This window comes from Anolis carolinensis, chromosome 2, assembly GCF_035594765.1.
Source record: "Anolis carolinensis isolate JA03-04 chromosome 2, rAnoCar3.1.pri, whole genome shotgun sequence".
NCBI classification, from domain to species: Eukaryota; Metazoa; Chordata; class Lepidosauria; order Squamata; family Dactyloidae; genus Anolis; species Anolis carolinensis.
The window spans coordinates 233005543-233030519 of NC_085842.1; the positions used below are offsets into that span (position 1 = coordinate 233005543).

The following is a 24977-nucleotide window of genomic DNA, read 5'->3' on the forward strand; positions in this document are numbered from 1 at the left end:
ATCTGAAATAATCCATTCAGTTTGATTCACATTAATGAATTCATATAAGGGTTGATGGAAGCTAACTATTCAGGGGCTTTCATATCTGAAAGCATGGGTTTGTAGGACTGGACACTCAAATCTTATCTACACTGACCACTTAATGCAGCTTCAAGCTATCTCCAAAACATGACGGCTAACTACATACATTGTAAAAGCACACTTTAACACCAGCAATTTGACATAAGCAAAGTTGGAGGAAAGTTCAAAATGAAGCCCTTAATCTACACCCAGCAGTAAACTACACAGAGAAATGGGCTCTGCAGAACATGAATCACTGTGCAGACACCCAAAGCACTCCACTGATGCACACATAAGCATTCCTGAGAAGGGAGTTGGAAAAAAAACCCCTCCATTCTGCTGTCAAGAGACGAATATTACAGTCCTGGAACAGGTTCAATGCCACTCTCTGCATGTGTGTAATCACCATTCGGACCCTAAACTGGTTCCAGAGTTTACAATCTAATCATATGCACAACAAAGCCACATTCTGCTGTTTCAAAATGACTTAAGTGGTCAGAATACATGTGCCATAAGAGAGATGTGTGGATATTTAGATATTGGTCAGAGACAGTCTCTGCGACCAAAGCTATCACCAGTATCTGTTTTGACACTTATAAACCACAAAACATAATCTTTACCCACTCAGCAACTTTATGTATTGATGTCAATCATTTCAGAACTGTACCCTTCATTCATTTGTCAAGATAGACAATACATCACTCTCTGTTGCAATACATCTGTCTACCCTCCAGATGTACTCAGTTTGCTTTCACTGTTAATCCCACCAAAATTCTGTGAAGCCAGACAGCCTCACAGAATTTGCCCACTATAGTTTATTGTTTTTTGAAGAACTCTGATTATCCAGTTTAATTGACTATTTTCTGAGGAACTGACACTGAAGTAAAGAGAGTCAGTATCTTTTTGTCAACAAATATAGATTGCTCAATTATTCCTAAATATCTGACTCGGTTAACCTGAGTGAATATTTCTAGATGGCACAGTCCATTCAAGAATTATAGGGCCTGGATTTCTAGTTGGATTATTTTCCAGATTCTGTACTGTTTGTTGTGACTGAATTGAAAATCAGTGTGATATCGAGAACAGTCTACTGGTCAGGCTCAAATCTCTATTCAACAGACAAAATGTATAAAATTAAAGATAAGGTGAGGACACACCATGTATGCTGCTCCAAACTATTTGGACAAGAATTAAGCAATAAGTATATTCAAATAAGACATGGTTTAATGAAATGTAAGAGTCTTCCAAAGTCAAAATCAATTAAGTTAGCAAGCACATTTAATACAATGTAAAAAGCTTTGTAATCTCGGAAACTTATCATATATCTGCAATTTATAAAAATAAATAACTTACCTGCTTTATATGCAATTGAGTTAGAAGCTGGAACAGACTTCTTATAACACAGGTATACACTGGAACCCCACTATAAGACAACATATTAGGTCATGATTAAAGTCAGACACAGAAAATACTGCACACAATACAAGAATGCCTTACAATTTTGTTCTACTGGTATCTCTAAAAAATTTGGTTCACATGTGCATAATCACACAATGGCAACATTTGAATGCTGACTCAATGGAGAACTGGTTAATAAGATCAGAATAATACTAACTGGGAGAACCTTTGGATTTGTTGTACTCAGTGAAAACTTTACAGATATATTGTTTCTGTTTTTCATTTTTATCTATTTTCATTCACTGATGTGTTTAGAGCAGGCATGGGCAAACTTCGGCCCTCTAGGTGTTTTGGACTTCAACTCCCACAAAACACCTGGGAGTTGAAGTCCAAAAACCTGGAGGGCTGAAGTTTGCCCATGCCTGGTTTAGAGTATCTTTAAAATTAGTTAGAAAGTTAGAAAACGTTGACCATTTCCGCTACCTTGGCAGCCTCTCCACAAGAGTCAACATTGACACTGAAATACAACACCGTTTGAGCTCTGCAAGCGCAGAATTTTCTGAATGAAGCAGAGTGTGTTGATCAGGACATTTGTAGGGAGTCCAAAACGCTTGTTTGTAAAGCTATTGTCCTCCCAACCCTGTGAAATATGGACCATCTACAGACGTCAACTCAACTCAACATCAGCGCTGCCTTGGAAAAATCCTTCAAATCTCTTGGGAAGACAAGCAGACAAATGTCAGTGTGCTGGAAGAAGCAAGAACCATCAGCATTGAAGCTATGAGCCTATGCCACCAACTTCACTGGACTGGCCATATTGTCTGAATGCCTGAACACTGTCTCCCAAAGCTCTACTCTCAGCTCAAGAACAGAAAACAGAATGCTGGCTGGGAAGCTATGGCCCTTGAACGTTCTACTTGGAGGTCAGCTGTGACCAACAGTGCTGTGGAATTTGAAGAGGCACAAATGGAGGGCGAAAAGAAGAAACGTGCCAAGAGGAAGGTGCATCAAGCCAACCCTGACTGGGACTACATTCCACCTGGAAATCAATGTCCTCGCTGTGGAAGAACATGAGGATCAAGAATAGGTCTCTACAGTCAACTACAGACCCACCACCAGGACACAACACCTGAAAGACAATCATACTCGGACATGAGTATTTGCTAATGATGATGATCTTTAAAAGGGGAGCTAATAAATAGAGCGACTACTGCCATAATGTATTCAGAAAAACATAATACAGTAGAGTCTCACTTATCCAACACTCACTTATCCAACATTCTGGATTATCCAACGCATTTTTGGAGTCCATGTTTTCAATATATCATGATATTTTGGTGCTAAATTCATAAATACAGTAATTACTACATAGCATTATGTAGCATAGAACTACTTTTTCTGCCAAATTTGTTGTCTAACATGATGTTTTGGTGCTTCATTTGTAAAATCATAACCTAATTTGATGTTTAATAGGCTTTTCCTTAATGCCTCCTTATTATCCAACATATTCGCTTATCCAACATTCTGCCAGCCCGTTTATGTTGGATAAGTGAGACTCTACTGTAGTTGTCTATTTTGTTGTCATGGCTCACTTAAATTTTCAAGTCATTATTTAATGCTTCTTTTGAAACCACAGAAAACCGCATAAAAACAAGACTATCACAAAATACCTTACAGTTACAATTCTGTATTTTATTACAAGCTATGTGCCAATGACTATATAACCACAAATTCTGTACCTCAACCACAATGGTTTTATTTGGAAAAAGAGTGATTTTGGTTTCTTTGATTAGTAATACAAATTCTATGAATTTTAAAAGTCACTAGTGGATTTTGCAGTTGACTTATTGTCCACGCTGAAGGAAAAAAAACCAGATTGTATAGGAAAAAAGTACAAAAAATAAACCTATTTTCATTTTCATTTAAATAATTTCATCTTTTTTTCATGGCAGACGTGTTTATCACTGCAGCATTTTCACCCTTCCAAAGTCCAACATTTATTTTTATTCCCACCCTGTTCTTTGAAAGAAAATTAATTAACTGGCTATTTCACAGATATGGTTCTGGCAACCACAGTGCAGAAAGGAAGAAATACAGAGGTGTGGAAATTAAAGTGAGGCAAAGTTAAATATGCTGGGTAGAAACACAGTAGACATTTTAAAAAAGAGATCTAAATCCAAGTACTACTCCCAATTGGAAAGACTCACTGAAGCAACAGAAAGTACTGACTTTCCATTCAGCAACTGAAATTGGATTTAGATCTTCAAGAGCAGTAACCAACCCCAATAGTTTCTGACCAACCCAACACTTCATAATTGTTTGAAAGCTTCAGACAACAAGATATTCTTCTCACCATGCCACAATTTAGATTCTTATCAACTTTGCAGAAAGTATGGGGAGGGGTTTCCCCTTTGCTGGTTACAATAACACAGATATCGGTGACAGCCAGGGAGTTTTGGGATCGAACTGGAAGAGCCCTCCGATAAGTGATAAAGATCCGCTGGGATGTGGCCGAACTGTTATTGACATTAGCACACCGTCCATAGGGAGTAGCCTGGATCACCTCACAGCCTGGCATTAAACGCTCCTTCCCTTCGTATAAAACTCTGGAAGGGAATAATGGACATGTGGACATTTCACACACACATAAACAGAGTTAGTGGTCAATGCACTGTACAATAATAACTCCCTGTGTAAATGCAGAACAATAACTTTAGAAATGGGGAATGTTAAAACAATTCCAAGTGTCTGCTAACTGCTCTATGAATCATGTTTGATTTTTGCAAAGCTCGAGGAAATCTAAAACAGGAGATTTTTAAAAAGCAGTTAAACAAGCACACTTATATCTAATGTCCCTTTGCCCATTTTTGAGACCACTTTTGTCTGAGGTGCTTTAGACCACTGACCACTTTTGAAATATTTCCATGCATGCAACATAATACTTCTGCTCTCTTATCTCAATCTCTCTCATGTCGACAAACACACCCACACAGGGGGAAGTAAAGAAAAAGGTATGATTGGTATATCCAAGTGATAAAAACAATAATAAAAAGGTCTCATTTGTAAATGGGCCTCAAACTAAAGCAATAGTTTAAGATAGAAGGAGCAATTAACACCAGTAATTTTAATCATCATAAAAATGATCTATAGACTTTCTAAAAAAGATTTACTGTTACCTTATAGTAAATATCATGTGCACTTCAGTATTATATTTTAAACAATGTATGAGAAATAAGAAAAGTGAAAGACATGAAAGATCAATGGATGTGAATATTGCTTTTTTGCTCTTAACAGTTTAGTTTAACATACAAATTAACAATTTCAAAAACTTTTAAAACAATATACAGCAAGAATATCTTTCCTGATCAAATTACTTACTACACTGTGGTTAGAAGCTTGGGACCCTCCCAATGTTTTGAACAACACTTTCCACAACCCCCTGTCCACTAGTCATTCTGACCGGAACTGACAGCAGTTGTAGCCCAAAACACCTTGAGGTGTTTTGCCTGTTCTGGACTATGCTAAAAAAAAAATCACATTTGGACTAACAAGTCCAAACTAAAACAAAATGTGATGGATGTGAAATTTTTATTATGATAGCTATGGCTTTGATACTGTTGCTACAGAACCATTGTGTTAGGATCAGAGGTCCAAAAACAGTCATTTATGCACAACATTCTAAAAGGAAGACCACCATTTACCAAGCTACAGAACAACAGACGCTTTCTGGATTCCTCTGGGGTCTTCTAGGGTGACATCATCTTCTAATGGCTGATATGTTATGCACAACCAGCCACTGCCTGGCCACAACTCATTATCCTCTTGCCATGAAATAATCAGGGATGTGCCTTGGTGTAAAAAGAGCGAAGCAAAGGCCTCAAGAAATTATTGTGACCAGTAGAGCCGGATTCTTCCAGTAGCGCTGACTGTAAAGATACACATGCAAGTCTAAATTGGATATGTACTTGCATATGTCACTTGTAGTGCGCCAAGTCTGTTTTTATTCCTCAAGGCATACTATTTTTTTTGAAAAATTACTGTAGACCAGCAGTTCTCAACCTGTTTTGATCTTCAATTCCCAGAAATCCTAACTGCTGGTAAACTGGCTGGGATTTCTGGGAGTTATGGGCCAAAACACCTGGGGTTGAGAACCACTGCTGTAGACTATCTTAAGGCAACACAGTGTGTCTATTGGAACATTCTATGGGACTTCATGCATCAATATATTTAATTCAGCACTCACAGGCAACATCAGAAGCATAATACAATCTCTTTAAGACAGTTTTCCATAAAAGACTCCCTGAGCAAATTTGGAACATGCGAACCACTAGGAGAACTACAAGAGCATTCTCTTCAATTCTATTCTTTGACCGTCTTTCACATTCAATGCAATCTTATGCAATTATTTAGGAATAACTGGAACTTACTGACACAGTATTGTACTCATGATCTCAAACACTGAGAAACAATTTCTTTTTATTTATAAAGCCACCATGTGCATTTCTTTCAAATACCTACAATATTACATCTTATGACAATTCTACTATTAAGATGTTTTGAAAATCTCTCTCACCAACAAGACCTTTTTTCATCTTACCACAAGACTGCTGCCCATGCTCAATTAGAAGCCAACTCACCCAATGTCAGTAAGCGGTGGCTTGTCCCTACTCCTCTTGTAGCAAAGAAAAAGCTCTGGACTTTTAAGACTCCCATAGTTCAAGTTGGCCTGAAGCGCTGTTGGGGTTGATTCCACACACGTGTATCCCTCAGGAACAGTTTCACCTGCTGACTTGATGATGACAGCAAGATCTGTGATTGGAGCCTTCGAACCAAGGGACTTTGTTTCAGAGCGATTTATTTCTTGATCCAGAAGTGTTGATGTATCAGTGAGCCCTGCTACTACAAAATAGTCCACAACTCTTGGGCCTTTATCTTCTATCATAGTTGTATCTGGGGTAACAGCAACAAAAGAAAGGAATAAATATCATGTTAATAGCTCACTCAGCCCAGCCTTTTGGTTGTTTATTATGTGTGTATGTGCCTTCAAGTCACCCACTGAATTATGGCAACTTTGGCAACTTCATGAAATTCATAGTTTTCTTGGCAAGAAATACTCAAGAGGTGGCTTTACCAATTCCTTCTTCCGAAATATAGCCTAACAGCACCTGGTAATCCTTGGTGGTCTCCCATCCACATACTAACCAGGGCAAACCCCACTTAGCTTCCAAGATCACAAAGGATGCATTGAGGGTATAGGTTAGCTTTGTCACACATAAAAATCAGTAAAGCCAAAGAATACCCAACATAATTAAACACAAGTTATAATGAAAAAAATCAAGCACACCCAAGCATACAAATGGTTGGAGATTACTGTGCCAAAATAAAGTTTCCTTCCTCCAAGCTGCCTGAATGGAGATAACAGCATTTCTTAAGGAGAAACACTTCAGTTCCAACAGAATTCCCTTGATGCTACCACTCCTAAATTCTTGATGGACAAAACAGCAATCCCTTTCACACACAGCCACAATATTTCTGTGTAATTTGGTTGTGGGCCATGTACACACACATTCACATATGCACCCACAAACATTCAGCATAACAAGTAGACAGATCCACTAAGAGCAGTTATTACTTTTATATCTGTATAGCCATGTTCTAGTAGCATTCTCTACTGACTTTTTGACTGCATTTGTGGTGAGCATTTTTAAGGCCTGTTGGAAATTAGGCCAGCGGAGTGTATATATATATATATATATCTGGAATGTCCAGGGTTGGAGAAGGAACCCTTGTTTGTTTGAAGCAAGTTTGAATGTTGATATTAGCAAGCTTGATTAGCATTGAGTAGTCTTGCAGCTGCAAGTTCAATCAGTGGGGGCATATGCATAGAAGTAGCCTGGCTGTTGTTTGCCTGGAGGCATTCTTTGACTCTGTTAATTAACTATTGGCTTCAAATGTTTAAGTGTTCAGAAAGTTTGCCATATTAACTCACAATGTTAGCATGCAATTAAAAAGGCTACAATACAGTTTTATCATCACTTTATATCTACAGAATCCCTGTTGACAGAATCTATATGTTTCTAACACAAAAGTGGTTATTAAAATGTTCCCTGCAAAGTACATAATCTCTGAGTTACAAACATTTGATTTACAGACAACTCATAGTTAAGAACATGGGTGAGACAACAATAAGTGGGAGAAATCTACCCCTTGGAAAGAAAATTAGCTCGTGAAAGAGTTATCACGGGGAAAGGGGTGTCCACTGAAGCTTTATCATCAATCCTTGTTTCCACAACAAGCCAATTATCACAGGGACAGAAAGGGACAAAACACATTTATTACAGTAAAAATGTACCATAACAACCCACTCAGGGAAAATAGGAAGCTGTCTCCTAAGTTATGAAGAAATGGACGTGCAAGGTCACAGTAATACAATATATGCTTTATTTAAAATTTCATCCCCATTATGCATCCCCAACACGGTATATAATTTCAATAGTTGCCAAATGTTTATACAGTTACTTCCATGGCTGTTAAATAGAATCTATCTGGTTCCACAGTGTCAATTCTGTCACAGTGAAAGTGACAGGACAATATACGAGTATCCTAGGAAATCAGGGAAATTGCTAAATCTAATGTTCTGTGAAGTGGCTGATGAAGACAACAGGCAGAATTTTCATTATCTTGATTGTTTAACACATCAGCAGAGTCAGTTTCTCAATTTCACAGAAGACTCACATTTTTGCCACTAAACAGTGCTGCAGGCACACACTACTGAGTCATAAGGCAGGTTCAACGGAAAATCCTGGCACCAAGATGTTATCTGTCAGTAAAATGCTAAACTAGTGGCTTCCCACTTTTTTTCATTAAATGATCTAACTTCTACTGCAACACACCAGTAGGGGCAGAGAATTAAGAGGTATGTACAGCTTAGGTCCAGGCTATTTGAAAGACCGTATCTTTATGATCCAAGATCTTCTAGATAGGCCCTTCTCATCCTCTCAGCATCTTTGCAATCTTGTTTGATGGGAACAAGGGAGAAGGCCTTCTTGGTGGCTGCTCCCAAACTTTGAAAATTCCTCCTACTAGCAAGGTTAAACATTTTAATGACACCAGACTTTTAGAAAATGGTTAGTGAGCTTTTAATGCTGTGTGTTACAGATTTTAAAGTCTGCATGTGGTCTTTTAATGAATTTAAATGTGTTAATGTCGAATGTGTTCAACTTTATAAATAGTTTATTGTTAAATATAATTGTACTAGCTGTGCCCGGCCACGCGTTGCTGTGTCTGAGTCTGGTGGGGTTGGTCAGTCTACATTAGGTTGTATTTATGCTGTGAGCTCCACCTTCTTTATACTCACATTAGTAGTAGTATTTGAAGTCTGTTTCCTTCTTCAATTTTTGTGTTGATTGATAATTGCTTGAGATCCCTGTTGTCTTTGGTTTGTTGTTAGTTGTAATGTCTGATTCTGCTGAGTGCGGTTTATATTTTTATTGTGGTACAATAGTCTTTTTTTGTTTTGCCTGTGTAGGTGTTTATTATTATTGTTGTTGTAGTGATTATGAAGGTTGGATAAGTTAGATGCTACTGTATTGTTTTTTGGAGGCCCAGTGTAGCACTGACTGGCCTCTCAGCCTCAGTGCCTGGCTGTTTCTTGCCTGTGATGGTGTTGATTCTTATTGTTGTTGTTGTCATTGTTATTATTGTAATTGTTTTTTTGGAGGCCAAGTGTGAATGTAGTGATTGGGGAGGTGGATGAGTTGTGTTGTCACAATGTATTTGTTATAGTCACAATGCGTTGTTGTGAGTTTTGTGGGTCCGGATTGTGGTTTTGTGGTGTAGTTGTGTTGTTACAACCGGGAGAAAAGGCTTTTGTGTTGTGTTGTCAAGTTTTGTATTTCTGGGACGTTTAGTTGTGTGCCAAGTTTCGTATTTCTGGGGTGTTTAGTTGTGTTGTTATAGTCACGATGCGTTGTTGTGAGTTTTATGGGTCCGGATTGTGGTTTTGTGGTGTGGTTGTGTTGTTACAACCTGGAGGGAAGGCTTTTGCATTGTGTTGCCAAGTTTCGTATTTCTGGGGTGTTTAGTTGTGTTGTTATCGCATGATGCGTTGTTGTGAGTTTTGTGGGTCCTGTGTGGTTTTGTGGTGTGGTTGTGTTGTTACAACTGGGAGGCAAGGCTTTTGCATTGTGTTGCCAAGTTTTGTATTTCTGGGGCGTTTAGTTGTGTTGTTATCGCATGATGCGTTGTTGTGAGTTTTGTGGGTCCGGATTGTGGTTTTGTGGTGTGGTTGTGTTGTTGTAACCTGGAGGCAAGCCTTTTGCATTGTGTTGCCAAATTTCGTATTTCTGGGATGTTTAGTTTTGTTGTTATAGTCACTGCGCAAACAACTTTATCATTTTATATATATAGATTTTTATACTTCACTGAGGTTTTGCATAGCTTTAATCCACAAAGTTTTAATATAGGCGTTTAGCTACCTTAAATCAAATTATTGCAAGGAAGGCAGGAAATAAATAGTACAAACAACAATATCGAGACATCTACATGAATAATTATTTTTATGTATACTGTATAGCTGCCAAAATTCACTTCAGCAATAAAATAAAACTTTGCTACTACTACTATAATAATAATAATAATAATAATAATAATAATAATAATAATAATAATAATTTTATTTCTTCTTCACCTCTTCTTGTGGCTCGAGGCAGGGCACAACATAGCTAAAATATTACAATAAAATGTTATATAAAATACACATATTAAAACATACTAAAACATATTTCTATGAAATACATATAAGAAAATACTTGTATGGTATTTATTTCACCTGATCTTATTAAAACTATATTGCTGAAGCTACTGACAGAAAAAACAACTACCATATTATAAGACCAATATATTTTCAGCTAAAGATCCAGCATGATGGACTATGATTGGAGATCAGGGTTCAAATCCTTACTCAACAATGAAACCTACTAGGTGGCCTTGGGCAAGTCACATTTTCTCAGCCTCATTAGATGACAATGGCAACCCTTCTCCCAAACAAATCTTGCAAAAAAAAAACACACACACACACAAACAACCTGACAGTTTCACTCTTAGGTTCGTCAAGCCAGAAACATCTTGATGGTCCATAACAACAACAACAACAACATTGGTATTAATTATATTCCTGTAAGTGTACAAAATACATTTTACAAAGATAATTTTACTGTTCATTAATTTTTATGTGACTGATATTAAACCTATTGGTTTCAATCTGCAGATACTTCCAACAGCAGCAAGCTGCCTTCCTACTGCAGAACACAACAGCCCCTCCAACACACAGGAAATCAATATTATGTGCATGCATATGTATGTGAGTGTATGAGGCATGTGCGTTCAAGCCTCCGCTTGACTTATGGTGACCCAATGAATTTCACAGGGTTTTATTAGGCAAGGAATACTCAGAAATGGTTTTGTCAGTTTCTTCTTCTGAAATATACCCTATAACACCTGTATACACTGGTTGTCTCCTGTCCAAGTACAAACCAGGACTGACCCTGCTTAGATTCCAAGATCATGCCTTTATTCCACCCACAATTTGGGCCATTCAACTATAAGCCAGCAATTCAAGCACAGGATCATTATAACATTTACAGTACACCTGTCTGACCGATTTTGGTTTGGCAAGGATTCAAGAATAACAGACTTCACTTCAAAAAGGAATAAAAAATAAGAGCTAAGGTGTTTTAAAAAGGAGCTTGCTTTGCTTCAGAAAGAATAGGTTGTGGTTTTTACTGTTGAGAACTAAAGCTACATCTGCAGTAAATCATGAAGTGGTTCACCTATATAATTAACTGTTTATTAGGTTACAAACATAATTACAGCCATATATAACAACAAACAAACAACAAACAACTGTGTTTCCCTTTTCTGCTTGCTTATAAGTTTCAAGTTGTGAAGATCGCACCGGAAGAGTTGTCACTAAACTACTTCTGCATATTTTTGGGGTTTTTGTTTGGTCCCAATAACAGTGGGTTCCATTTTCATTTATGGACTAGAAAATTATCATTGGATTTTTTTCACTTTGCTTCTACTATTTAATTAATATATGAACTATATTCCTTCTTCTTACTGCAGTTAAAATCTGTTTTCTGCATCTTTCCAACTTAGGGTGAAGGTGATGCTCATACAGACAGTGTCCAATCTGTGAAAAATATAGATTTCTGCCAGGCTGAGAATATGTTTTATTTGGTCTTGAAGAAGACAGAATGGATGCTGAGGTTTGGTTCATGGACCCTCATGTATACCATATCCTGTGGATGCTCAAGTCCCATTACATACAGTGGCATAGTAAATGATATACCCTATATTAAATGGCAAAATCAAGGTTTGATTATTTGAAATTTGAGGGTGGAGGATTGTTTTATGTTGTGGACCGCTGAATCAGTGAGTGCAGAACTCATGGATACGGAGGGCTGATTATATTTGAACTCGGGTTAGCTTTTTCTCTCAATCTGTTATGTAGCAGATCTATCTGTAGCAAATGCTATGCTACAGATAATCTGACTTTCCAATAGCATTTTATCTATGAATGACATAAACAATATAACCTTTAACACAATCCTTATAGCCCCCTTCCCACTCAACCTACAACTGAAGGAGGAGATTTTGGAAAATGAGATCGTGTTTGAATCTTTATGTTACCAATGGTAATACAGTAGAGTCTCACTTATCCAACATAAACAGGCCGGCAGAATGTTGGATAAGCGAATATGTTGGATAATAAGGAGGGATTAAGGAAAAGCCTATTACACATCAAATTAGGTTATGGTTTTACAAATTAAGCACCAAAACATCATGTAATACAACAAATTTGACAGAAAAAGTAGTTCAATACGCAGTAATGCTATGTAGTAATTACTGTATTTACGAATTTAGCATCAAAATATCACGATGTATTGAAAACATTGACTACAAAGATGCGTTGGATAATCCAGAACGTTGGATAAGTGAGTGTTGGATAAGTGAGACTCTACTGTACTACTGTATTTCTTAACAATCCTTTCATCCTCAAGATTACTTAACACATGCCAGAGCTGAACTTTTAAGGTGGTGTATACCCCCAGTGCTTTCTTGAAAATGATGCCAAATGTTTTCAAGTTAAACTGATACCCAAAAACACAACTGGGGAAGTCACTTTCCTTTACTCAAAACAGAATAATATAACAGTAACATTTAGATCCAAAAGGATATTACAACAGTTGCTAACTTGGAAATGTTTATGTTTGTTTCTTTCTTCCTTTGTTCAAAGATTTCTTTAAGGATGTAGCCCCAAATACCAGCAACAGATTTTATGTATTATTTATTCAATATATGTATTACCTTTCAACCTTTCAGGGGCCCCAAGCCAATAAAGATACGATTTTAGGATTTTCTTTAAAAACTCAGCTCCCCAATAGCAATTTATCATCTGCTATTTGCTCTCCCTAGAAACCAAGATGGATAAACTAAGACTGTAATAATTTGGACATTACAGTCCTGACATTGTGTCGTGAGAAGACACAATTCACTAAAAAAAGAAATCATGTAGAATGCAGTAGTAAATGAGGATTACAGATAGACTCAATGAAGAATCAATCAACAAAAAATCAGAACTGGAAACTATACTAGACAAAGGGGGAAAAGGTTTAATAGCCAGACTTTATAAATATATTCTAGGTTACAACCTGGAAGATAATCAAGTAAAAACTCCATGATTTCATGGGCAAAAGATCTAGGAAGAAACATAAACTTTGATAATTGGGAGAACCTGTGGAAGAAAGGCTTTAAATTTACAGTGGCAGCCTAAATAAGAGACTATTTATATAAAATGTTTTACAGATAGTACACAACCCCAGCTCTCCTAGCCAAAATAGACAAATCACAATCAGGATGCTGTTGGACATGTAAAACACAGAAAGGGACCTTCTTTCACGTATGGTGGTCTTATGAATTGGTGCAGATCTACTGGAAAAAAATTATAAAAGAAACAAATAAAATGATTCACAACAAAGTAAAAAAAAATCCAGGGATGTGCCTTTTAGGGTTATTCAGTGATGAACTAGTGCAGCCAGAAAGAGAAATCTGCCTGTACAATTTTGCGAATGCACGCATAACGACTGCCAGTGATTGGAAAGGTGAAAAAACATTAAGTATTATAAATAGGAAGGATAAATTGAGGGATTATGCACAGATGGCCAAGATTTCTAGCAATCTGAAACATGAAAGTCATGAAGTTTTTGAAAGAAATTGGAAGCTGGCCTTAGCCTATCTGGCGGGAGAATCTAAGTGCTAAAAACAAGGGGAATTTATTGATCCAGAAGCACAGAGGATTAAACAAAATTATGTATAAACTCTACGTAGTCCAGTGTCGGGAGTCAAGGTGGTGGGATGTACTGGGGTGGTAATTGTATTGTGGGTGGTGGGTTGTCTATGTATGTGTATGTGCATATGTTTGTAATGTTTATTGTGGGTGTTTTACAATATATATATATATAAACAGTATCTTCAAGAAGGGAAAAAAGGAGGACCCAAACAATTACCATCTAGTCAGTCTGACATCAATACCAGGAGAGATTTTGGAACAAATCATTAAGGACCTGCACTCACTTAGAAAGGAATGCTGTGATTACTAAAAGTCAATATGGATTTCTCAAAATAAGTTATGCCAGACTAATATTCTTTTTTCAATAGAATTACAAGCTTGGTAGATGCAGGGTATGCTGTGGATGTAGCATATCTTGATTTCAGTAAGGCCTGTGACAAAGTCCCCCATGACCTTCTTGCAGGCAAACTAGTTTGCAGATGACACTAAATTGGGAGAGATAGTTAATACTCCAGAGGCCAGGATGAGAATTCAAAATGACTAACAGATTAGAGAGCTGGGCCAAAATAAACAAAATGAATTTCAACAAGGACAAATGTAAGATAATATACTTAGGCAGAAAAATTGAAATGCAAAGATACATTATGGGTGATGCCTGACTCAATAACAGTACATGTGAAAAAGATCTTAGGGGTGTTCATGGTCAACAAGTTGAACATGAGCCAACAGTGTGATGCAGTGGCAAAAAAAGTTGTAGTGCCCCTTTATTCTGCTTTGATTACACGTCACCTGGAATACTGTGTTCAATTCTGGGCACCGCAGAAGGAGACATGATAATCATGTATAAATATGTGAAAGGATGTCATAAGGAAGAGGGAGCAGGTTTGTTTTTTGCTGTCCTGGAAACTAGAACTCTGAACAATGGGTTCAAATTACAGGAAAGGAGATTCCACCTGAACATTAGGAAGAACTTCCTGACTGTAAGAGTTATTCAGCAGTGGAACTCTCTGCCTCTGAGTGTGGTGGAAGCTCCTTCCTTGGAAGCTTTTAAACAGACGCTGGGTGGCCATCTGTCAGGGATACTTTGATTGTGCTTTTCCTGCATGGCAGGGGTTTGGACTAATGTTCCACGTGGTCTCTTCCAACTTTATTATTCTATGATTCTATTACTATACTTTCTCTGGAGAAATATCACATTCATCCAGTCCCTCAAACAATCAGATCCAAAGATGTGCTCATCAAAATTCTGCTGGTGTACAGAGATGGTTTCGACTAATTCCTTCTTTCCTTTGCAGCCTAAAAGGTTGCTCTGGGATGTCACTGTCCATCCTGAATAGCATGGGAAGTGGCATTGGAAGGACTCCCTTGATCTTCCTACAACAGTGATATTCCCCTGATCACAATGCCCTCTGCAAATGAAAAGAGCCCTTCTGTCCACAAGGGCTGGGAATTTAACTAGAACTCAAAGCACACTGGAGACAGTGCTAGCTGGGAGAACTGCATTTTCCCACTAGCAAAGCTACATGAATATTTAACATGCATATGTATCTCTCTCAATACTGGGTTTCAAGACTGCTCACCACGTGAATGAAAAAGAAGGCAGCAAAAAGCACAATTCCCGAGATCTTGCATCTGGCAAGGGATCTCCAGCATGACGTCTAGTGCACTGTCACCCAAACAATCATTTACATGATGCTGGAGGTAGACAGGAACAGAAAATATGCACCCAACTATATAACCAGCAGGTTTTCATATTACCATCCCACCTAATGGTTGTTTGAATCTGCTGGTGGGAAACTATAAAATAAAAAACAATTTCAACATGGCTTTTAAATTGCTTTAATTTGGTGGTTAATCATGTTTCAATAGGATAAAATTGAGAGATATTATTCTGAGTGAGTTACAATGGTACAAGTTGAACTATGTGCTGGATATGTGTGACTAGGGTGTGTGTGTGGGGAGGGGGGGAGGTCCTCCAGAGGTTCCTCCATGTGGGTGTGCACTTTCAATTTGTCCGTCACCTTATGACAATCCCATGAGTTCCATAGTTTTCTTAGGGAAGGAATATGTAGAGGTGGTTTTACCAGTTCCTTCCTCTGAAATATAGCCTACAGCATCTGATACTTATTGACAGCCTCCTTACCTGGTAATAAAACACGGTGAATACAGCAGAACTTACTTTTGAGTAGCTATGTATAAGATTGTTTGGATGAAGCAAGTCAGTCTACTCTAACTTTTGAGTGTTTATAACACAATCAACTTGATTCACACACACAAAATTGACACTATTAAAACCTTTCAAATTAAATGAAAGTGGGGAACATATTATTTAGGCATCTAGAGTTCAGATGTAAACTCTAGGGACCAAAGCAAACCGGGATACCTACAAAAACTGTACTATACATGGAGAGACCCATCAGATGTACTTTCAAAGTTAATTTAGAGTAATTCTATATCCAATCTACCAATTCACTTTTTCCCACCCATAAATGGTAGCTGTGGAATCTAGTCTCATTTTTCCTTTTAATATGCTGTCGTTTAAAAGATGCTTACAATGTGAGTCACATTTATTTCCACTGAATCATTACATGGAAACCCTCAAGTTGCCTCAGCAGTTTTGCAAATGTTCATCTTTAATACACTCACATCAGAATAATATAAGTACAACAGCTGTTTCTAGCCCACAGAGCAATGTTTTTTCCATATTTCCTTCCATTTCTCTTTTCTCTGGTGACCAAGTACCGTATCTACATGAGTCTAATGCGCCATCGCACCTAATAGACACAATTTTCAAAACCCTGAAACTTAAAAAAGCCGCTCTGAGTCCCCTCGGGGAGAAGGGCGGGGTATAAATGCATGTAATAAATAATAAATAAATAAATATTTGCTGCTGAATGTAATGTGAAGCGGTAAAAAGTGTGCACTTTGTAATTTGGCCAAAAAAGCTACGCATGACAGTTGCTGCCTGCTTAGGTTTCCTTCTTTAAAAACAAAAGTGTTAGGACATCAAAGCTTCGGCAACGGAAACGAAAACCTTGGTGTGCATCTGTGCTATAGAATGAATCCACTTGAAATAAATTCCAATAAAACTGATTTGTTGAGATACTGAAGTAGAAAATAAATTTCACGTAACAGCATTTTTAGATGCAAATGAAATCTTCAATACTCTGAGTAAATATTTTATTTCACAGTAAAAAAAAAATAACTTTCCTTCTGTCAAATTCACCAATTAAATCAATAAAAGGTTTCGAAGACTGCTGCTCTAAAAGTGAATACAATTTATATTTTGGGGATATTTCAATTATCTAGACCCTTTATATTTCAGACGTTAACTTACATTGTGCTTCTGATTTCTATAGGGGCTATAAAAACCTAAGATGTAGCCTTTACAGTAGTCCAAAAGACCTTCCATATTGATCAAAATTCTCAAGACTATAGATCAAGAACTATTAGGAAAGAGAAAGCTAATTTTGGGAAATTAGACCTGCAAAACATAGGGAAACAAAAGACTACCTCCTGCCTCACTATCTTATTATGTTTGGATTTAAGCTGCTCTAGTTTCCTTTCAGCAAGCAGATCCATTTGTTTGATTTCTATGGAACAACCTGTTTCGCCAATTTCCTGCTTTCCTGTTCCTTCTCCAGCCTCCTATTAAGAGAAAACTCATCACATTAAAATGAATCAGAAACAAAATGAATTGAAGCTCGAGCACCGTATTAAGACCCTTAAGGACATTCAGGCACTCGAGCTCTTCTTGGACACTGCACAACAAGCTGCTGTAGATCAGCAGCCTGCATCACACCAACACCACCAAGACCATGATCAGGAACCTTATGGGGAGATCAACTCAAAGGTAGACAACCCTCAGGCTTGGAAGGAGGTCACCCATAGAAGGAGACGCAGGACCAGGCAGCCTCCGCAGAACTCCTCTGCTCAGCTGCATTTACACAACAGATTTGAAATTCTTACATCATTAACATACAATCAGGAAACACATCTTGTGGAGGACCACAGTTTCTTAGATACCACTCAGTGGACCACCCTGGATCAATGCACAGGGGATAGCCCTGACGGGGACAGTGCATCACCACAGTCACACTTATGTAATCATGCAAATGCTCCATCCCCAATCATAGACCAGGAGCAACAGGAACATCCTTGGGAGAGTAATGGGCTCTCGGATGTATCTCAATGGATTGTCATTGATGAATGCACTGGGGATGTTGAGGAGGAGGACAACACTTTACACCTACATGATTCACTTCAACAGGAACACTCTTCAGGGGACATACACACTGTCTTGCACAAAAGGGACCCTGTCAATCCTCAAAGGAAACAGGTCTTGGTAGTAGGTGACTCCCTCCTTAGAGGAACGGAAGCCATCATTTCCAGACCGGATGGGATGGCTCGAGAAACATGCTGCCTCCCGGGGGCAAAAATACACCATATCACTCAGAGGCTCAGCAGGCTCCTAAAGCCCCATCACCCTCCCCACCTTATGTTGATTCATGTAGGTACCAATGACACCGCTAGGCATACTTTTCAAAAGATCACAAATGATTTTCGAGCTCTGGGAACAAAGCTAAAACTGTATAATGTACATGTGATCTTTTCATCCCTCCTCCCTGTTGTAGGACACGGCTCTACAAGGGCCGGAAAAATAGTACAGGTCAATAACTGGCTCAGAAAATGGTGTCAAGAGGAGCATTTTGGCTTCCTTGACCATGGTCTACTCTTCCAAGAGGATGGACTACTGGCAAGCGATGGGGTGCATCTCACACAAGTAGGAAAACATCTTTTTGCACACAGACTCACAAACCTCATCAGGCGCACTTTAAACTAGATCCACTGGGGGAGGGGAACAACAGCCTGGCGAACACTATATTACCCACGACCACAGGGAACCGCCGAAAGGCTAAACGGAGGGCTGCACAAACACAGCAAGGACCAAGTACAGAGAGCACAATAATCCCAAATAAACAGTTCGAGGGGAGGTCACAGGGGCTTACATGTCTTTACACTAATGCTCAGAGCATGGGAAATAAGCAAGACGAACTCCAACTCCTAGCACAGCACCACACATACGATGTCATAGGCATCACTGAAACCTGGTGGGATGACTCCCATCACTGGAATTTAACCATTGAGGGCTATAACCTCTTTCACAGAAATAGAACAAAGGGGAGAGGAGGGGGAGTAGCTTTATATGTCAAAAACAGTTACGTTGCAGAAGAAATGCGAGACTGTAATCCGGGAAACCAGCTTGAAAGCATCTGGATAAGAATCAAGGGAACTGGGACTCAAAAAGATCTTGTCGTGGGTGTCTACTACAGACCTCCGAGTCAGGATGAAGGACTTGATGAAGCCTTCTGTCAACAGCTGACCAAACAGGCACAAAGAAGAGATATAGTAGTCATGGGCGATTTCAATTATCCCGATATCTGCTGGAAAACAAACTCAGCCAAGAGTACAAAGTCCAACAAATTCCTCACTTGCCTTGCAGATAATTTTATGGTCCAGAAGGTAGAAGAGGCAACAAGGGGATCAGCAACTCTTGATCTAATCTTAACAAATGTGGAAGACCTGATCAATACAGTTGAAGTGGTTGGATCCTTAGGGGCAAGTGACCATGTGCTCCTGCAGTTTGCAATACAAAGGAATGCTGAAACTAAGACAAGTCAAACACGCATTCTGGACTTTAAGAGAGCTGACTTCCAAAAAATGAAGGAATTACTGAGCGGCATTCCATGGACGCCGATATTAAAAAACAAAGGAGTTAAGGATGGATGGGAGTTTTTCAAAAGTGAAATACTCAAGGCGCAAATGCAAACAGTGCCAACAAAGAAGAAAAATAAGACAAGTGCAAAGAAGCCAGAATGGATGTCCAAAGAACTTCTAACTGAGATAAAGCTCAAAAGTGACATGCACAAGAAGTGGAAAAGGGGAGAAATCACCAAAGAAGAATTCAAACGTATAGCCAACACCTGTAGGGAAAAGGTTCGCAAGGCTAAAGCGCAAAATGAGCTCAGGCTTGCCAGGGACATAAAAAACAACAAAAAAGGCTTTTTTGCTTACGTTGGTAGAAAAAGGAAGAAAAAGGAGGCGATAGGGCCATTGCAAGGAGAAGATGGGGTGATGGCGACAGGGGACAGGGAAAAGGCAGAACTACTTAATGCCTTCTTTGCCTCGGTCTTCTCAGAAAAAGAAAGCCATCTTCAACCTCAGCAACACGGAATGGACGAAGGATTGGGGGAAATCCAACCCCAAATAGGGAAACAAGTTGTCCAGGAACACTTGGCCTCTCTAAACGAATTCAAGTCCCCAGGGCCAGATCAGCTACACCCAAGAGTACTGAAGGAACTAGCGGAAGTTATTTCAGAACCACTGGCAATTATCTTCGAGAGTTCTTGGAGAACGGGAGAAGTCCCAGCAGATTGGAGGAGGGCGAATGTGGTCCCTATCTTCAAGAAGGGAAAAAAGAACGACCCAAACAATTACCGTCCGGTCAGCCTCACATCAATACCAGGCAAAATTCTGGAAAAGATCATTAAGGAAGTGGTCTGCGAACACTTAGAAACAAATGGGGTCATTGCTAATAGTCAACACGGATTTACCAAAAACAAGGCATGCCAGACTAATCTGATCTCTTTTTTCGATAGAGTTACGAGTTGGGTCGATACAGGGAATGCTGTGGATGTAGCGTACCTGGATTTCAGTAAGGCCTTCAACAAAGTCCCCCACGACCTTCTGGCAAACAAACTAGTAAAATGTGGGCTAGACAAAACTACGGTTAGGTGGATCTGTAATTGGCTAAGCGAACGAACCCAAAGGGTGCTCACCAATGCGTCGTCTTCATCATGGAAAGAAGTGACAAGTGGAGTGCCGCAGGGCTCCGTCCTGGGCCCGGTTCTGTTCAACATCTTTATTAACGACTTAGACGAAGGGTTAGAAGGCACGATCATCAAGTTTGCAGACGACACAAAACTGGGAGGGATAGCTAACACTCCAGAAGACAGGAGCAGAATTCAAAACGATCTTGACAGACTAGAGAGATGGGCCAAAACTAACAAAATGAAGTTCAACAGGGACAAATGCAAGATACTTCACTTTGGCAGAAAAAATGGAAATCAAAGATACAGAATGGGGGACGCCTGGCTTGACAGCAGTGTGTGCGAAAAAGACCTTGGAGTCCTCGTGGACAACAAGTTAAACATGAGCCAACAATGTGATGCGGCTGCTAAAAAAGCCAATGAGATTCTGGCCTGCATCAATAGGGGAATAGCGTCTAGATCCAGGGAAGTTATGCTCCCCCTCTATTCTGCCTTGGTCAGACCACACCTGGAATACTGTGTCCAATTCTGGGCACCACAGTTGAAGGGAGATGTTGACAAGCTGGAAAGCGTCCAGAGGAGGGCGACTAAAATGATTAAGGGTCTGGAGAACAAGCCCTATGAGGAGCGGCTTAAAGAGCTGGGCATGTTTAGCCTGCAGAAGAGAAGGCTGAGAGGAGACATGATAGCCATGTACAAATATGTGAAGGGAAGTCATAGGGAAGAGGGAGCAAGCTTGTTTTCTGCTGCCCTGCAGACTAGGACACGGAACAATGGCTTCAAACTACAGGAAAGGAGATTCCACCTGAACATCAGGAAGAACTTCCTCACTGTGAGAGCTGTTCGACAGTGGAACTCTCTCCCCGGGGCCGTGGTGGAGGCTCCTTCCTTGGAGGCTTTTAAGCAGAGGCTGGATGGCCATCTGTCGGGGGTGCTTTGAATGCGATTTCCTGCTTCTTAGCAGGGGGTTGGACTAGATGGCCCATGTGGTCTCTTCCAACTCTACTATTCTATGATTCTATGATTCTATGATTCTATGAAAGCAAGTTGGTCAGCACAGCTACTGAAAAAGCTGATATTTTTAAAAATTCGTTTAAATGCAAATTTTATTTACATGTCACACATAACTAAGAATGATTCAAGTCCCACTTTGCAACCTTCTCCACATACAATGGCATTTCCTTCTCCAATTATACTTTTGTTTTAGTTACTATTCCAAGCCCATTGCATCCAATGAAGGGATGCAATCTGTGAGAAGTAGAAGAAATGGCCAAAACAGCAAACTGGAGAAAAAATGAGCAGGCAGATCTTGTGGTGCTTTAGATTAAAACAAACATTTATTTTATGTGTTTCTGGCTGCTCAATGGCCTTTCTGCTATGACAGATGATTTGGACTAGACATAAAAAAGAAATTGTTGCAATATTTCTGATATACATATAGTGTATATACACAGGAAAGAGCAGATTTTTCAGAAGTCATGATATACATGTTATAGAAGGGCTTGCCTTCACTAACCATAAACAAAACATCTGGTTTGCTGTCTGTAGGAAGGGTGGGGGCCAAACAATGAACACAGCAGTCAGCAATAATCATGTTTAAAATCAGGGGAAAGAAACATGTGACCCTCCAGATGTTCTTTAGACAGCAAATGCCAGAAGCCCCAGCCAGATAGGCAATGGTGATGAATGCTGAAAGTTGCATCTGAAGGGCTAAAATGATCTCCCTGCCTGGTCTAAAAGGAAACAGTAGAAAAAGATAACATTTCTCTAAGAGATAAAAACAAAAGCAAGAGAGGGAAAAACCGTTTCTGGTTTTTGTACTATTTCCATCTTTCAAAGATTGAAGCAAACAAGACAAGACTATTTAAACAATTTATTAAAAACATGATAAGGCTCCATCAATGTTACTTGTGGCCAATTAAAACAATGCTGCTGTCAAAATTGTTGGGAATCACCCTGGACTACTCAAGTCTAAATGTAGTTAGATAGATGATAGATTGAGGGAATCCTTTCCCCATTTCCAAAGTATGCCTAGACAGGCTTTACTGTGTTTCACTCTATCCTATGTACGTCACATCCCTTACTTTGAAGTTAGCAGAAATGTGAATCTTTAGGGACACTAACTTCCCATTGGTCAGAATGTCTTTTATGGCCCCAATAAACTGGACCATGAGGTTGGAACCATTTTGGTTCAGTCTCTTCTCCCTTAGTTCTTCTAGCTAACAACACGTCTCGCCATCCCTCCTTGGCAAGATGTAACTATTTAGATGTTTGTTATTTTTCCTTTCTTATTTTTCCTTAGAAACCAGTTTAGAGTAGACTAGACAGCTCCCAAGCCTTTCTATCTACAATGGAGTTCTTTTTATCTGGATAATTACTTTTTGAATTTTTATTGAGACTCTGCGGTCCATTGCAATCCTAAATAGACAAAGGCTTCTCTTGCTCGCCCATGTAAGTAACTGTTGCATTTGAAAGCTTTTGCTTTTGCTACTCTGCTGATTTTTGGTGGAATCTCCCCCAGAGAGGGTTAAATTGAGTCTAATCGCTCAGAGATTACCACAACAAAAATCACGCAAGTCTATTCAGTGACTATTTTATTATTGCAATTGACTCTCAATATAATTGTACAGACACTATAACTTGATGAATACAAAACAGTTTTCATCACTGATTAATCCCTAACTCATAATAGAGCACACTGCAATAATGCCTGTAATCTGGTTTTTAGATAATGGAGACAAGATTTACTGGCTTGAGTTAGAAAGACACGTAAATTTTCAGTAGCAGGGAATTCAGTAGTTCCTCAATACTATCGCCATCTAAAGTGACACTTAAGACAACAAATTAGTTTGTATCTTACATCTGATTCCTTCAAGTTACCATGTATCCCAACATTCATTCCGGTAACACATGTGGCCACACACTAAGTCTTCTCCAAGATTCCATTTAGTCCCAATACTGGATGAAAGTAACCAAATGGCACTCAAGAAAACAAAGCAATGTATTAAAAATCTCCCAGAAGCCCAAACAAATTTCAAGTATACCTATTCTCATCATATACCCCATCATACAATGATTGGCAAATTCTGCAATCTTTAAATACACATACATGATAAAAAATAAAGGAATTACTGGAATTCTGCAAGGAATGCAAAGTAGTGTATAAGCAACAAACCCCTAGTTTGTGGCATACAAAACATATTTAGTCATGTAATTATGGCGGCTACCTTTCATAGAACCAAATATTAATTAAAATTAATATTAATTAAAATATAATTAGAAGCAATAGTGCTTCTAAATAGTGCTAAGGGTGAAAGGGCCTCTTTGGTCAGTTCCTGTTCCAGTCTTTAAAAAAACCATGCCACTAGATTTTAGGCAAAAAATCATGCCAGAAGATCAGATATCAATTATATAACTTCCCAAATATAAGATCAGTTCCTAGCACATCTATTGTGTTATAAATTTGAGGCCATAAGAAAACACAAAAGTGATAGTTTGGGCTGTAGATTTAAACTCAGATATTAGTCCCAAATAAACTTGGTAAATGCTGACTTACCAAATCAGTTTGATAGGGTACATTGATTCAATGGGCTGAAATTACCAACTACACTAAAACCATCAAGTATTAGAGCATATCTTGCTACAACCTTTTTGTGATAGAAGTGGTAATGAAAAGTTTATTTACGAGAGCAGTGCTACTCAAAATGGTGGTCTACAAACTGGTGTTGGTCTGTGGGTCCATTGACTGCTGATCCACAGTATGTTTCCCAGAAAGAAACAGTTGTTGTCAATAGGCACAAATATTGTGCCAATCCCTACCACATTGAAGGAAAAGACTGTAATTTTTCCACATGAGATAGCTTAAGAAATAGTGCTTTAAATCATCCAACCCTAGTGAGATATCCTCCTGACTAGTTGACAACAACTCTACTTTTCCCCAGACAACATTGGCCCTAGAATTAGTAGGAAGGAAAACAGACATAGGAATTAAATTACTGGAAACTGCTTTCTAAAGCAAGAAAGGCCACTGAGAAATTCAACAAAAATGTTTCTAACATTAGACAGAACTGAAAAAAAAGACAAGGACAATTAGGTCAGTCAAAGCTCCCCTAAACATGTCCAGATATACCATAACAGACTCTCTTAATGACAGTGTATTGCTTCATTCTGAACACCGATTCAGATCTTAATTTTTAAAAAGGAAAGATGAGAGAGAAAAATGAATCATAATTCATCAAGCGATTTTAATAAGTGAGATTCCACTGTTCTCCATGAATCTTGAATGCTAAAGCCATTTTTAATACAGCACTTAATTTTCTGTAAAAGTATATCACCAA

The 24977-nt window shown here is 38.7% G+C and overlaps 1 protein-coding gene across 2 annotated transcripts in view; it reads right to left on the bottom strand.

Moving 5' to 3' along the window:
- The window catches only part of dennd4c (DENN domain containing 4C), a 106593-nt gene that overhangs the window by 72268 nt on the left and 9348 nt on the right, over positions 1-24977 (bottom strand). For both annotated transcript variants that reach the window (XM_008103486.3, XM_008103485.3), the window contains exons 2-4: positions 6096-6408; positions 3812-4064; positions 1414-1483 (exon numbers count right to left, since the gene is read on the bottom strand). In XM_008103486.3, the coding sequence (XP_008101693.2) occupies positions 1414-1483; positions 3812-4064; positions 6096-6400 (628 nt within the window). In that variant the 5' untranslated portion in view covers positions 6401-6408. The remainder of the gene's footprint in view (positions 1-1413; positions 1484-3811; positions 4065-6095; positions 6409-24977) is intronic.